Consider the following 15243-nt stretch of genomic DNA (forward strand, 5'->3'; position numbering starts at 1 on the left):
TTCAGTTCAGTTCAGCTGCTCAGCCGTGTCCGACTCTTTGCGACCCCATGAATCGCAGCACGCCAGGCCTCTGTCCATCACCAATTCCCAGAGTTCACTCAGACTCACGTCCATCGAGTCTGTGATGCCATCCAGCCATTATCTGGCATGATTTCTAGTTGCCATCCCCTCTTCATCCCCCCGCCCCCCACACACATACACATAACTCTACCATGGCAAAATTCCTTTTGGTGGTTCTTTTTTCAACTTTCTACAATATTCCTGAATTATGAGTGGGGTCAGAACATACCCATATGTGTGACTTAGCAATGAATATTTTCAATGATACAGAGCCTTACTAATAACAAAGAACACCTCTTAAGACCTAAATTTCAGCTTTTGTTGCATCATAGTATCTATTAATTTACCATTAATACAGTAAGTTATTTATTGATGCAATATTTGCTAAAAATACTCCCTAATCTTCCCCTCCTTGGCATTTTTAATCCTAATTCCACATTTTCCTTCTCTATCTAATAACTCCTACTGAGCCTAAGGAGGCCCTCTGCTTCCATTAACTATGCAAAAATAGGGAAAATGAACAAATTTCATTAGTTGCATTTTGTTTTAATTACTTAAACAGATATTGATGTGTTTGCAGGCTACTGCTATTTCTTACAGAGTTTGAATTATTTTAAGTCCAAAGTAGACATGATTTTCTTGGAAGAGAGAAAGCAACAAGAGCAATAAATAGAGATCATCTCTTTTCATAGAAAAGCAAAGACACAAAAGCTTTTTTATGTACATTCTTCTGAATTTTCTTTGTGACTCAAAATCAACTTGGGGAGATAGTCCAAGAAGTGAAGCTGAAGGAGAGATGTATAATTTGCAGACCTGAAATCACGGAATGTGACTATGAACTCATTTTACAGACTTTAAAAATCACAATGAAAACCTGAAACCTGAAATTAGAGCTAACAGGCAGAAAGAAAATCAATAGTTTGTGGAAAGAAAAAGAAAAGCATTGTTGCTTAGTCATGTCCCACTCTTTGCGACCCTATGGACAGTAGCCTGCCAGGGTCCACTGTCCTTAGAATTCTCCAGGCAAGAATACTGGAGTGGATTGCCATTCCCTTCTTCAAGGGATCTTCCCAACCCAGGGATAGAATCCAGGTCTCCAGCACTTCAGGCAGATTCTTTACCAACTGAGCCACCAAAAGTGAAAACAGGCATCAATTTAAATAGAAAAGTTGGCTTTGAAAAATATAACATCTTATCAAGAAGCAGACTAACAAATCTAGGAAAACAGGTGGTGGATCAGACTAAAGTATTTTCTAAATGCATCTGTTCAAATTTTATTTTAGACTTCATCTTACCTAATGAGCGCTGATTTACTCATACATATGAACACTACTCTCAGTTTATAGGTTCTTATGACAGTGTCAACTGCAGGAATCAATTCACTATATTCCAAAATTAAAAACCAACAGAAGCCTGCCTTTAGGAGCTTGTTGCATCTCAGACTATCAAGTGTTCAAGATTTAGTTTGGGCAGGAGAAGCCGGACAACCATTTCTGATTATTCTCAGCGTCTCCACATGGTCTAATTCTTGCCTCTGCTTCATAGGAATTATGAAGTGATTTGCTTGAATTCCATCTGGGAGGCAACTGATCCTAGGATCTCACATCTAATAACCTACAAATGCCAGAGGTTTGCAAGTCAGGATAGGTTGCATTTAAGGAAAAGGGCTTTGTCATGTACAATGTAGTTTAAGGCCTTGTGCTCATAGAATTGTCAGTACACTGGCTATAACAATATCCATTTATTTGTGAGTATATAAAGTACACCTAAATGTGTTCATGTACATTTCAGGGGCAACTTCAATGTAATTCTAACTTATTCAACAAAGAAAAATCACTATTAGACATTTCTTATTAATACTAGTGACTACAGCTGAAACTTGAACAACCAGAGGGTTAGGGACACCAACTCTCTGCACAGTAAAAAACTGACTTGTAGCTTACAGTGAAAGCATTAGTAGCTCAGTTGTATCCAACTCCTTGACACCCCACGGACTATAACCTGCCAGGCTCCTCTGTCTATGAAATCTCCAGGCAAGAATACTAGAGTGGGTAGCCATTCCCTTCTCCAAGGGATCTTCTCAACCCAGGGATCGAACCTGTCTGAGGGATCCTTTACTGTCTGAGCCACCTGTATTCATAGTTCATCCATATCCCTGGATTCAACTAACCACATATCATATAGTACTGTAAAATTTACTATTTAAAAACTGGACACCCAAAGTTCAAACCCATGTTGTTCAAGGGTCTTCTGCGGTTAGTTAAGACATATCTATCTGAAGCATTTTTCCAACATCATCATAAGCATCACCTAGGAACTTGTTGGAAATAAATTCCTCGATCCAGGACTTCCCTGGTGGCACAGTGGATAGGAGTCCACCTGACAATGTGGGGCACATGAGTCCAACCCCTGGTCTGGGAAGATTCCACGTGCAGCAAAGCAACTAAGACCATGTGCCACAACTACTGAAGCCCATGTGCCCTAGAGTGTGTGCTCCACAACGAGAAAAGCCACTGCAGCAGAGAGTAACCCCTCTGCTGAACTGGAGAAAGCCCTTGCGAAGCAACAAGGACCTAGTGAAGTCACAAAAATTAAATCAATTAAAAAAAATTCACTGGTCCAGTCCCAGGTCTATTGAGTCAGCAATTCTGGGGTTTGTTAGTGCTTACTCACTAAGTCATGTCTGATGCTTTGTGACCCCATCAACTGTAGCCCACAAGGCTCCTCTGTCCCTGGGATTTCCCAGGCAAGAATACTGGAGTGGGTTGTAGAAGTAGACTAAATATCTTGTCAGTACTGCTGGGAGGGACATCTAGGAGTATACTCTTCCAATCAGGAAGACAAGAACCCTGGACCAAATCCATCTCTGCAGTCACATTTTATGCATAGAGCTTTACAGTATCAGAGCAACATAGAGGACAAGAAGACTGCAGCATTTGTTAAATGGCACTAGTGGTGCCACTTCAGTGCTTCACACATTGTATTTTAACATGTCCAACATAAAGCAGAATTCCCTAGGGATGCCTATGTTTGGCTTAAAGGATAAATATGAATGGTGAGATTTTTTTTCTTCAACTTACTAACTGATTTCTGATAACACTGGAATGTGAAAGTAATATAGATTGGTGGATGAAAGTGTTCTGTTCATATCATTTCTAGTCTTCTCTGCATTGTTTAAACCTTCTAAGCTTGTTTCGTCACATTAAAATTATGAAAAATAATTGTATGTATCTCTTGAGGTGGTTGTAAACAATAACTGAGACAATACATGTAAAGTGATTAGCACATAGTGGTGCTCAATGAATTATCATTATTATTTTTAAAATTAGGATTAGGTTCCCAGATCACAAGGAATATGTGTTCTCATTCATCATAATATTGACAACTCTTAGCTAGGAGTCAATTAACATTTGTTGATTTGTTTTTAAGTAGTACTGAAAATATTACTTCATTGTTCTTTTAACTGAAGCACCTATACTCGTCAAGAGCAATAAGACAGCCATAGGAATATTCTCCAACCACATGCCCATTTTCCCACTCATCACAGCTCCTGAATGTACCTGCTATGGAATTTAAAGCATTTGCTTGGCACCTGATTCGGTCTTTTATATGCTTTAGTGAAAATAAACCATGTTTTTAAGATCCAGTTGACAGTGCCAACTCCTCTTAAATGTCTGAAGACATCATTAATGTGTCTTTCCTCCAGGGGATGGTTTAAATCAGTCTATGTCCCAGAAAGATAATAGGATTTCAGTATCTCTTGATATAAGGATCCCAATCCTAAGAAAGACAGGGTTTTCAAGACCAATGGTCACAGCTGATGAAATAAGATAAACTTCAGTAGTCTGCAGTTCCTCTGAAATAGCTAATTAGATTAACCACAAAGTCCCATTTTAAAAATAATCATGCTAATGAAAGTTTATTTTTCCATGAAGTTTGTCAATTTCTATTTTCCCAGAAAACGTTTTTCATTCCTTGTGATAATTCATCTCCCTGTGATAGTAACTGGTTTGTATTGAATGTCCATGGGTTAAAAGTACCTTTATTTCACTGAAATTATTTTATTGTGCCAATAAAAACTTACCTTTCCTCAGTGATACATGCAGCCTAGTTCTTTCCCTCTTGCTGCAGACAGTCCTCCCACTCTGGGCGTCTTTGCCCCCGCCTTACATAACCTGACTACTCTGTGAATTCTACTTTTGTAATACGTGCAATTCTTATCTGATCCTGCTTCCACTACAGAGTTTCAGAAACAGCATGTGACATACTTTTAAAAACACTGTCCCTAATGACCCTGTTTCATTCTTTTCTTGGCAGTCATCCAAAGCACAGCTGCTAGTCAAGAAAAGACTTCGAGAATTTTTTAGAGTAATTCTCCTGCAGAATTCACTGCAGATTTCCCCATAGTGGGAAACTGGAATCAGCTACTCAAGAAAGTTGCGATAAATGATTTTTAACTATTATCTCTAAAAGTGGGAGTTACCTTAGTCTTCCTAGTTAGCAGATACAAAAACTGGAGTTCAAAGTATTTCATGGCAGACAAATATTTTAAAACATTTTAGGCTGACAGCTGTTTGTCTGCCTAAAAGCCTTCATGGGCTCCTCATTTTTTACTAAAGAGATTCAGCCACTTTGCCTGCTCTTTAAGATTGTTTACGACAAGAGCCTGACATTCCAACTGTAGTTCCACAGCCCTCTATAAATCTTATGCTCTTTCCTTAGTGGGACCTCTCAAGCTAGAAGTCCTGAGTCACAGAACAGCGGAGGATGACTAAGATTCACTATTGAGCAAGCTCTGCCCAGGCTCCTGTGAGTCCCCTTCTCAACTGGGCCTTAACCTTGGCTTATAAAGACTTGAACAAAACAGTAGCAAAATTTCTAAGAGTTCAAAGACACACCTCTTGGATGATCCCACATCCCTTAAAGTGCCTGCCTGAAAAAACCCAAGGCTGCCAAAAGATTTACCCTTTATTCCAGCCAACACCTGAAGATAGGGTCCTATCTTCCAGCCTCTGTGGAAGGGAAGGGGCCTAACTTCAAAAAGTACCAGTTAGCAAACTAGGTGGGCTTCCCATGGATCAAGCCCCTCTCCTGCTCTTTAAGCCCTACTTGTGCTCTCCCTGTTCCTGCATTCTGCCTCTGAAACACCCAGTGATGGCTGTGCAAATCAAAACAGTCTTTCAGTCTGGACTCTCCCCCACTGCAGTAGTTTATTACTGATTAAAATCTGTCCTTACCACTTTGACTAGTGTATCTGGCTTTGTTGATTTATTTATTTATTTTTACCAAAGGCTGAAGTTTGCTGAGCAGGAAGTCAATCTTTGTTGTGTTAACTAGTTACCTCAACATAAATTAACCATCCTACTACAGTTAATAAAGATGCTGAAGTCCTTTCCTAATCCACTTGTCAGTGAACAAGACTTACACTTTTCTAAGAACTGGAGCCAATGACAGGGTCTGCCTCATGCCTTGCATTCACAAAGGATGTCAAACTCAGACTGTTTGTGATAATGCAAATGAAGTAACCTCCCTTTGTGTTTGTATCTGTGGTTAAAAGCAGGGGCATGGTAAATATGTACATCCTTTATAGGCTGAATTGTGTCCCCTCAACATTTATTTGTTGAAACACTAACTCCCAGTATCTCAGAATATGAATGTATTTGGAGACAGGATCTTTCAAGAAGTGAGTTAGTTAAAATAAGGCCAATAAGGTGAGCTCTAATCCAATATGTTTGCCATCTTTCTAAAAAGAGAAAATTTAGACACACATAGAAACAAATGGTAACTCACTCCATATTCTTGCCTGGAAAATTCCATGGACAGAGGAGCCTGGAGGACTATCATCCATGGGGTCACAAAGAGTCAGACAGGACTGAGCAGCTGAGTGCACACAGAAACACAAGGGGTGTATGTACACAAAGGAGAGACTGTCTGGACACACTAAGGTAGTCAATTGCCAGATCAAGAGAGCGGCCTCAGAAGAAAGCAGACATTATGGCACTCTGATCTTGAATGTATTACAGTAGTTTCCAGGACTGGGAGATCATTATTTTCTACTGTTTACATCACCATTCTGTGGTATTTTATTTAAGGCAATCCTGGCAAATTAATACATCTTAAATATTGTAAACAAGTTCACTGAGTTTTGGCCTTTGTTTTTTAATGTTACACACACACACACACACACACACACACACTCACATGGCCTTTTTCAGCCTCTGAGATACCTTGATTATAGCATTTGACTTTTTCATAGCTGTCTACAGATTTGGCCATCTCAGGATAAGTTTTCTAAAGTCAGAGATTGTGCTTATTCATGACTACATCTCTGAAAGTGGCTGGTAAAGTGTGCAGGTGAGGCAATGAGTAAGCCCTTGTCAAATAAACAGCCAAGACCTCCACCATTATCCAACCACAGGGCCATCAGGCAGAGGATTGTGTAGTAGGTCCTTGCCTTCCATCCTTACATTTGTTGTATAATTACTCTGATTCAAAATCTCCAGATATTTACTATTTCTTAAATAGTTCAGACGATTAAGTCTAAACTTTTCAACCTGGGAAGCAGAGCTTTTCAAGATCTGGACACATCTTTACTTTCCCAACCTTTTCCTCTCCCAGAACAGATTTTTTTTTTCTTTTTTTGCCAGATTGTTTCTCCCTGTTCTTCCCATGCCAAGTTCAGCTTTTCCTATCTGTTTGTTCCTGCTATTCCCCTGGCTTATGATACTTTTCTAACATTATCTTTTTAGGCTGAATGAGCCCTCTCTTCCCAGGGAAACTTTGTCTATTTTAGTCCTCATTAGTTTTCCTTCTGCTCAACTTACTGTGGATTCCACTGTTCTTGAGATTGAACTGTCCCTCTTCATGAATATCCCTCTTCATGCCACCTTCCAATTAGCTCGTGTCAAGTGGTCTTGATTATCCATCTATCTATCTATCTGTCTGTCTATCTTTAAGATCTGAAGGACAGAGACAGCATCTTTTAGTTCTTATATTTCCCTTGAAACTTTTGCAAAGTAGTAAGTACTTTATAAGCCTTCTTAGACAATAAGAGGAGGAAGAGGTCTTAAGAGAAGTCTGGTTGCTCAAAATCAACTAACAAAAGCCTATTCATAAAAATCAAGGGAACTGCTCAGACTCACACTATAGTTATTGGCCGATTTGAAATTAGAACTCAATTTTCATTACTCCAAGTTCAACATATTTTGTGCTATAGTGTATTACTGCTAAAAAAAAACAAAACTTGCCATTTGAATATGAAATTCCAAGATTTATTTTCTGCTACAAAGCTGAAATGTAAATTAATTTGGCACCCATAGTAGTCTTATCAATTACAAATGACTGAGTCATTCGTGTGAATAGTAACTTGATTTTTTTAGATGATAAATCTATATTTAAGAAAAAAGAAGGGCAAAAAACAGTCAGGTGAAAAACTTGAAACAGTCTTTTTTTTGCTGGGATTAGATAACTAAATTGGGGTAGTGGTCAGACAAGACTAGTGCTATAAAATAACAGCATTTTTCAGATTCTGTGCAGGAAAATAATAACATACCATAGTCCCTGGTGGTTCAGTGGTAAAGAATCCACCTGTAATGCAGAAGACCTGGGTTTGATCCCTCGGTCAGGATGATGCCCTGGAGAAGGGAATGGCAACCCACTCCAGTACTCTTGCCTGGAGACTTTCATGGACAGAGGAGCCTGGTGGGCTACAGTCCATGGGGTCGCAAAGAGTTGGACATGACCTGAGTGACTAACACACACACACACACACACACACACACACACACACACACATATTGTCCCAGCAAAGAAAGGATTCAGTCCATTTAACCTACCTTTGCAAATCTTCTCATTAAGTGAGATAATGCTTCAGGATTGGGGCATTCCAGTTTCTTAATAATCTCAAAGCTCTGATTAAGCTGAGCAAAAACATCAACCACGGAGCAAGAGAACAGCGCATGATCAGATGTCTGTTGGAACTGAGGAAAGAGAAAATGAAACCATTCCCAAAGCATATTAGATGGACTGCAGAAAGAATTTTCATTATTTCTCAAAACAACTCAATCTCCTATATCATGCGCCTTCATTTCCCAGTAAGAAAATGCTTGTTCATTTTAAAATCATTCATCTCCTTTTCTGAAAAGTGTAGTAAAACTAGTATCATGAGGCAGGTTTAGTATTAATTGAATTGGGGGAGTGTTTTTTTTTTTTTTTTTTTCAGTTTCTCATTCCCCACAGGCATTAGGATGGTTTAGCAAGCTGATTGTGGCTCGAGACATTTGATTTACTCTAGAGGGATTGGGAGGGTGTCTGTCTCTAATCTTGGAATCCTGGAAAGGTTCCAGAGCAATGGGGAAGCTTTGTATAAGCCTACTGAACTTGTTGGAGAAGGAAATGGCAACCCACTCCAGTATTCTTGCCTGGAGAATCCCATGGACAGAGGAGCTTGGTGGGCTACAGTCCATCGGTCGCAAAGAGTCGGACACGACTGAGCGACTTCACTTTCACTTTCACTGAACTTGTAGATTCAGGCCAATTCAAGGAGTAAAGAATATTGGGGCAAAAGGGTGATTGATTTTTTTTTTTTAAGCAATTCCCTCGGTGTCTTATCAGACTTTAAAATTGTGTTCTAATTATATTTTGATAATTAGAGGATTAAAATAAACCTTAATTAATAGCAATAAACCTGACAATTCCCATTAGCTTAAAAGTGAGCAGTGTGAATAAATCTCAACAATAAGCACTATGAAAGTCATTTAAACTCACTCCATCTTTTTTGTCTCTTCCCAGGGCTCCATGTAGGAACTCCATTGACACATCTTCATTTTCATCTAGCCACTGCATGACAAAAGGTTCAAACCACCTGAAAAAAATTAATATTATGACATACTATAAAAGATGTCATTCACACATAATTAACAGTAAATGCAGTATTGCTCTTTTCTTATCTGAGGGTAATTCAGGACCGAAAACCTTTTCATTCTCTTTTTCTAGTTCTGCCACCTTGAAGACCTTTATCTTCACTTAACTGTATCCCCTTCTCGGAATTTCCTGGCAGTGCAGTGGTTAGGACTCTGAGCTACCACTGCTGGGGGCATGGGTTCAATCCCTGTTTGGGGATCTAAGATCCTACATGCTGTGCAGGGTGGCTAATATCTATCTATCTAACTTTCCCTTTTACCTTCAGTCCCTTCCTTTCTCTTGACCCTTCTCATGCTGTTTCCTGATTAGTTCCCAATTCCCACTCAATGATTCTCTTTACAATTCAAAATCCTGTAAAATGTAGATCTTGTATGCTGTCTGCCCCCATTGCGTCATTCTCTTATTTCTCAGGGCTTTGCCATCTGGCTTTCATCTACCATAGCTCCTCTCCTGTAACTGATCCTGCAGGCTCACCTTTAAATTTTAATGATCTGCAGTCAACCTGCAATTGGGTTTTGTGAATGGTCTAAGTTTCAAAGTTCTTTTTTCCATATGGATGTACAGTTGTCTAGCACCACTTATTTAGAAGGTCATCCTTACCCCCACTGCTTTGAGTTGGCATCTTTGATGCAAATCAATTAACAGCAACGAGTGGATTTGTCTTCAGACTATTTCATTCATCTATTTGTTACACACAACACTATACAATTAATAACTAGCTTTTGAATATGTCTTGACAACTGATAGTGCAGTTCTCCAACATTTTTACTTCCTCTTCAAGGTTGCTGTGGCTAGTCTTGGCCCTTTGTATTTCTATGTACTACATTTTTTTGAACAAACTTGTCAATCTGCACAAAAAGAGCTGCTGTGCTCCTTATGGGATTGTATTGAATCAACGAAGGGAGAACTATCATCTTTATAATAATGCATCTTATAAGGAACATTGTATATTTTTATTGAGTACATCTTAGTATCTCTCAGTAATATTTTATAGTTTCCTGAATAGAAGGCATGCACATCTTTCATCACAAGTCTTTATCATGGTTTTAATATCATTTAAATGGTATTGTGTATATGTAATTTTCTGATTGTGGCTATCATATAGAAATTTAGTGAAGTTACTACATTCACATTTTAGATTCTATTAGTTTTCCCATAGTTTTTTTTTAAATTTTCTAGATGTATAATTATGTCATAATAACATATTGACAGCATCATTATATGCTTTTACAATCATTAGACTTTTCTCTTGTCTTACTGCACCTGCCTGGGACTTCTAGCACAATGTTAAATAAAAGTGATTTTATCAGTTATCAGTTTTGTTCTTTTTTAAAAAATTCATTTTGTAGAAGTATAGTTGATTTACAATGTTGTATTAATTTCTACTGTACAGTAAAGTGATTCAGGTATATATGTGTGTGTGTGTGTGTGTGTGTGTGTGTGTTCAGTTGTGTTTGACTCTTTGCAACTCCATGGACTGTGGCCTGTCAGGCTCCTCTGTCCATGGAATTTTCCAGACAAGAATACTGGAGTGGGTAGCCATTTCCTCCTCCAGGGGATCTTCCCAACCCAGGGATTGAACCCACGTCTCTTGTGTCTCCTGCACTGGCAGGCGGATCTTTACCACTGGGAAGTCCTACACACACACACATATATATACATATGTATATATATGTGTGTATATATATATCAGTTCAGTTCAGTCACTCAGTCGTGTCCGACTCTTTGTGACCCCATGAATCGCAGCACGCCAGGCCTCCCTGTCCATCACCAACTCCCGGAGTTCACTCAGACTCATGTCCATCGAGTCAGTGATGCCATCCAGCCATCTCATCCTCTGTCGTCCCCTTCTCCTCCTGCCCCCAATCCCTCCTAGCATCAGAGTCTTTTGCAATGAGTCAACTCTTCTCATGAGGTGGCCAAAGTGCTTATATATATAAAATTGGTTATTCTTGATATCATGGGGAAGTTTTCAAAATTTTATCTGTGTTTGTATAGTTTATTTAAATGGGGGAGGGGGTTTCTTTTATTAGATTAAGAGTTTCCTTGATTTTTAATTAATGTTCTATTTTATCTAATTATTGCTATAAGTTTAGTGTAATGATTGTAGGAATTTTCTCCTTCATAATTTAAATATGGTGAATTGTGTTCATTGCTTTTAAAATATTTAGTCTCATATCCCAGGAATAAATTCCCCTTTGTCATGTTTATATTAGTCTTTTTATATTAGCTAATATTTCATTTATTTTTTTAACTATGTTCAGAGAGAAATTGGCCTGTAATTATTCTTGTTTGCTGTGTTCTCAATGAGTTTTAGTAGTTGGGATATGTTGACCTTAAAAATGGTTTGAGAAGTATTCCTACCTTCTCTGGAACAGTTTGTGTTACATTGGTGATATTCTTTCTTAAACATTTGGAAGAATTCCATTTGGAGCCATCTGGGCATGGAGTTTTAATTATGACATGAGCTTTAATTAAGGATTCAAATTTTAAAATACTTACAGACCCATTCAGATTTTATGTTTTTTGTTATGCTAGCTTGATTTTAGTTTTAAAGGAATTTATACATTTTGTCTAACTTTTAAATGGCCTACCATAAATGCTCTCTTAATAATTTTTTATCTTTGTAGGATCTTTTGTGATATCTTTTCCTGATAATGGTAATTTGTGACTTTTTTTTTTCTTTGCACTGCCCTTGCTAAGGTTTCTTGGATTTTTATCATCTTCTCAAAAACACACTTGGCTTTTTAATTCCAGGTGGCACAGTGGTAAAGAATCTGCCTGCCAAAGCAGAAGACAGGAGAGATGCACGTTTGATCCCTGGGTTAGGAAGATCCCGTGGGGGTAAGAAATGGCAACCCACTCAAGTATTCTTGCCTGGAAAATTCAATGGACAGAGCAATCTGACAGGCTTCATTCAGCCCATGGGGTTGCAAAGACTTGGACAGGACTGAGCACATAAAACTTTCTACTTTATTTTTATCCCAGGTCATGTTGATATTTTCTTTTTCTATTTTCTCTTGATTTTAAATATTTCTTCTGATAACTTACATCACTGATTTTATAGTTTTTCCTTTCTTTGTATAGAATCAGAGCCATAAATTTCCCTCTATTTCCTGTTTTAGCTATAATCCACAAGTTTTGACATGCTATATTTTATCATTAGTTAAAAATACTGTGTAATTTACACTGTGGTTTATTTTTTGACATATGAATAATCTAGAGTATCTGCTTAATTTCCTCTCTGTGATCCAAGAACATACATTATATTTTCTAAGCTTTTAAAATTCATTATATTTTCTTTGGGGTCTAACAGATAGTCTGTTTCGGTAAGTGCACCATATGTGTCTGTTAAAAATGTGTATTTTCTCACTGCTGGTTAATTATAAATTATAGATAGGTATTCTGTGTGTGTGTATATGTGTGTGTGTGTAAATGATATCTATGAAAATTTGTGGAAACTCTGGATGAGCAGATAGATATATCTGGGTAGATAAGTGTTTTATTCATGCTTTTGAAATGTCTTTATTAATGACATTTTTGTCTGATTCTTCAGTTTCTGAAAGAATTATAATCTTCAAATAGGATTGTAGATTTTATTTTTCATTTTATTTCTGACAATTTTTGCTTTATATATTTTGCTGACATGTCACTTAATACATACATATTGAAAAATGATATATCTTTTTAAACTTTATTTTTGAAAAATTTTAATTGAAGTACAGTTGATTTAAAATGTTGTGTTAGTTCCCGGTGTACAAGAAAGTGAGTTAGTTGTATATATTACATTATATATTCTTTTTGATGTTCTTTTCCACTTTGGTGTGTATGGGGTACTGATTATAGTTCCTGTGCTAAACAGTAGGGCCTTGTTTATCTATTTTATATACAGTAGTTTGTATCTGTTAATCCCCAGTCTCCTAATTTATTCTATCCCACCTTACGCCTTTGGTAACCATAAGATTGCTTTCTGTGTCTATGAGTGAGTATTTGTTTTGTAAATCAGTTCATTTGCATCATATTTCTTATTTCATAAATATGATATCGTATGGTATTTTTATCTGACTTACTTAGTATGATAACCTCTAGGTCCATTCATGTTGCTGCAGATGGCAATATTCCATTCTTTTTATGGATAAGTAATATTCCATTGTATATTTGATCCACATTTTCTTTATCCATTCATCTGTCAATGGATATTTAGGTTGCTTCCATGACTTGCCTATTGTAAATATTGTTGCTATAAATTTGAAGGTGCATGTATCTTTTCAAGTTAGTTTTTTCCAGATATATGCCTAGGAGTGAGATTGCTTTAGCTTTTTAGGGAACCCCCATACTGTTTTCCATAGTGGCTGAACCAATGTACATTCCCACCAACTGTAGGAGGGATCCCTTTTCTCAACACCTTCTCAGCATTTGTTAATTTGTAGACTTTTTGATGTTGGCCATTCTGACCTGTGTGAGGTGATATCTCAGTAGTTTTGATTTGCATTCCTCTAGTTAGTTTTGTTGAGCATCTTTCCATGTGCCTATTGACCATCTGTATGTCTCTGGGGAACTCTCTTGGTCTTCTGCCCAATTTTTTTAAGCTTGAACAAATAGAAAAATGATATTTACTTATTTGTTCTGCACATTTTTTGATTGGATTGTTCTTCTTGTTGTTGTTGAGTCATGTGAATTGTTTTTGTATTTTTGAATTTAATCCCTTGTTCATCATGCTGTTTGCAAATAGTCTCTCCCATTCCATAGGTTGTCTTTTCATTTTGTTTGTGGCTTCTTTTGCTGTGCAAAAGCTTGTTTGATTTGGTACCATTTGTTTATTTTCATTTTCAATTCTATTGCCTTAGGAGACTAACCTAATAAAAACACTGATAGGATTTATGTCAGAGAATGTTTGCCTGTGTTCTCTTACAGGAGTTTTATGGTGTCATATTTGAACATACTGTGAGGGTATGTTCTAACTTCATTGATACACATGTAGCTGTCCAGCTTTCTCAACATCACTTGCTAAAGAGACTGTATATTTTGTATATTTTTGCCACCTTTGTTGAAGATTAATTGATTATAGGTTGTGTGGGTTTATTTCTGGGCTCTCTATTCTGCTCCATTAATCCATATATCTGTTTTTGTGCCAGTAACATGCTGTTTTGACTGCTGTTACTTTGTAGTATTGTCTGTAGTCTGGGAGGGTTATTCCTCCAGTTTTGTTCTTTTTCCTCAGAATTGTTTTGGCAATTCGGGGTCTTTCATAGTGAGATATAAATTTTAGGATTGTTTGCTCTAGTTCTGTGAAAAATGTCATGGGTAATTTGATGGGGATCACATTAAATCTGTAGATTGCTTTGGATACTATGGCCATTTAACAATATTAATTCTTCCAATCCAAGAACATGCAATATCTTTCCACTGGCAATGAAACATCTTTTTGTTGAATTGTTCCCTAATTATCACGAAAAATTTCTCTCAAAGTGTTTACCTTAAAATCTTTGTTTTTAATAATATAGCTGCATAATTTTGCTTTCAATTATTTTTTCATCCTTTAACATTTCTAGACTCTCATGTTTTAGGTGAATAAATTATAAGAAAGATATTTTGGGTTTTACTATTTTATCTAATAGAACAATACTTGTTGGCTAGAATATTAATCTACTTGCACTTATAGTTTACACTTAATTTTCTGATACATTATATTTAAAATCTATCATCTTTCATCCCCACCCCCAGTTTCCTACTTGCTCTTCATTCCTTTCTTTCTTATTTTTTGCCTTTTAAGTAGTTTTGTTTTACTCTCTCTTCCTTCCCCATGATCTTATTTGATGCCAAGCATTACGACACACACACTCAAGACATAGTAAAAGCTTTTTAAAATGAGTATTTACATCTTCTAAACAATTTGAGAACCTTATATTAACTCAGTCTATCACTCTTCTATATTTTCATGCTATTTTTGTCCTCTATTTTAATTCTATGCATATTTTATTCTACAGATTTTTAAAATTTTATATTGCTAATGTGCTTTAAATGTACTAATTGGTTCATCTTCCCTAATACTTTTAATTCTTTATTAACTGTAATTCTTACCTTGAGTCATTTTCCTCTGTCTTGAAGGCTTAGAGTATATTTTTGATGAGAGTCTCCTGGAAATGAGTTTTCTTGGGTTTTTAGCTGGGCCTCCCTTGTAGCTCAGTTGGTAAAGATTCTGGCTACAGTAAGGAAGACCTGGGTTCTATTCCTGGGTTGGGAAGATCCTGTTATATTGTA

The 15243-nt window shown here is 37.0% G+C and overlaps 1 protein-coding gene across 2 annotated transcripts in view; it reads right to left on the reverse strand.

Annotated features, from left to right (window-relative positions):
* The window catches only part of UNC13C (unc-13 homolog C), a 701596-nt gene that overhangs the window by 119244 nt on the left and 567109 nt on the right, over positions 1-15243 (reverse strand). For both annotated transcript variants that reach the window (XM_069596439.1, XM_069596440.1), the window contains 2 exons: positions 8827-8923; positions 7896-8039 (listed from right to left, as the gene is read on the reverse strand). In XM_069596439.1, the coding sequence (XP_069452540.1) occupies positions 7896-8039; positions 8827-8923 (241 nt within the window). The remainder of the gene's footprint in view (positions 1-7895; positions 8040-8826; positions 8924-15243) is intronic.

This window comes from Ovis canadensis, chromosome 7, assembly GCF_042477335.2.
Source record: "Ovis canadensis isolate MfBH-ARS-UI-01 breed Bighorn chromosome 7, ARS-UI_OviCan_v2, whole genome shotgun sequence".
Lineage (NCBI taxonomy): Eukaryota > Metazoa > Chordata > Mammalia > Artiodactyla > Bovidae > Ovis > Ovis canadensis.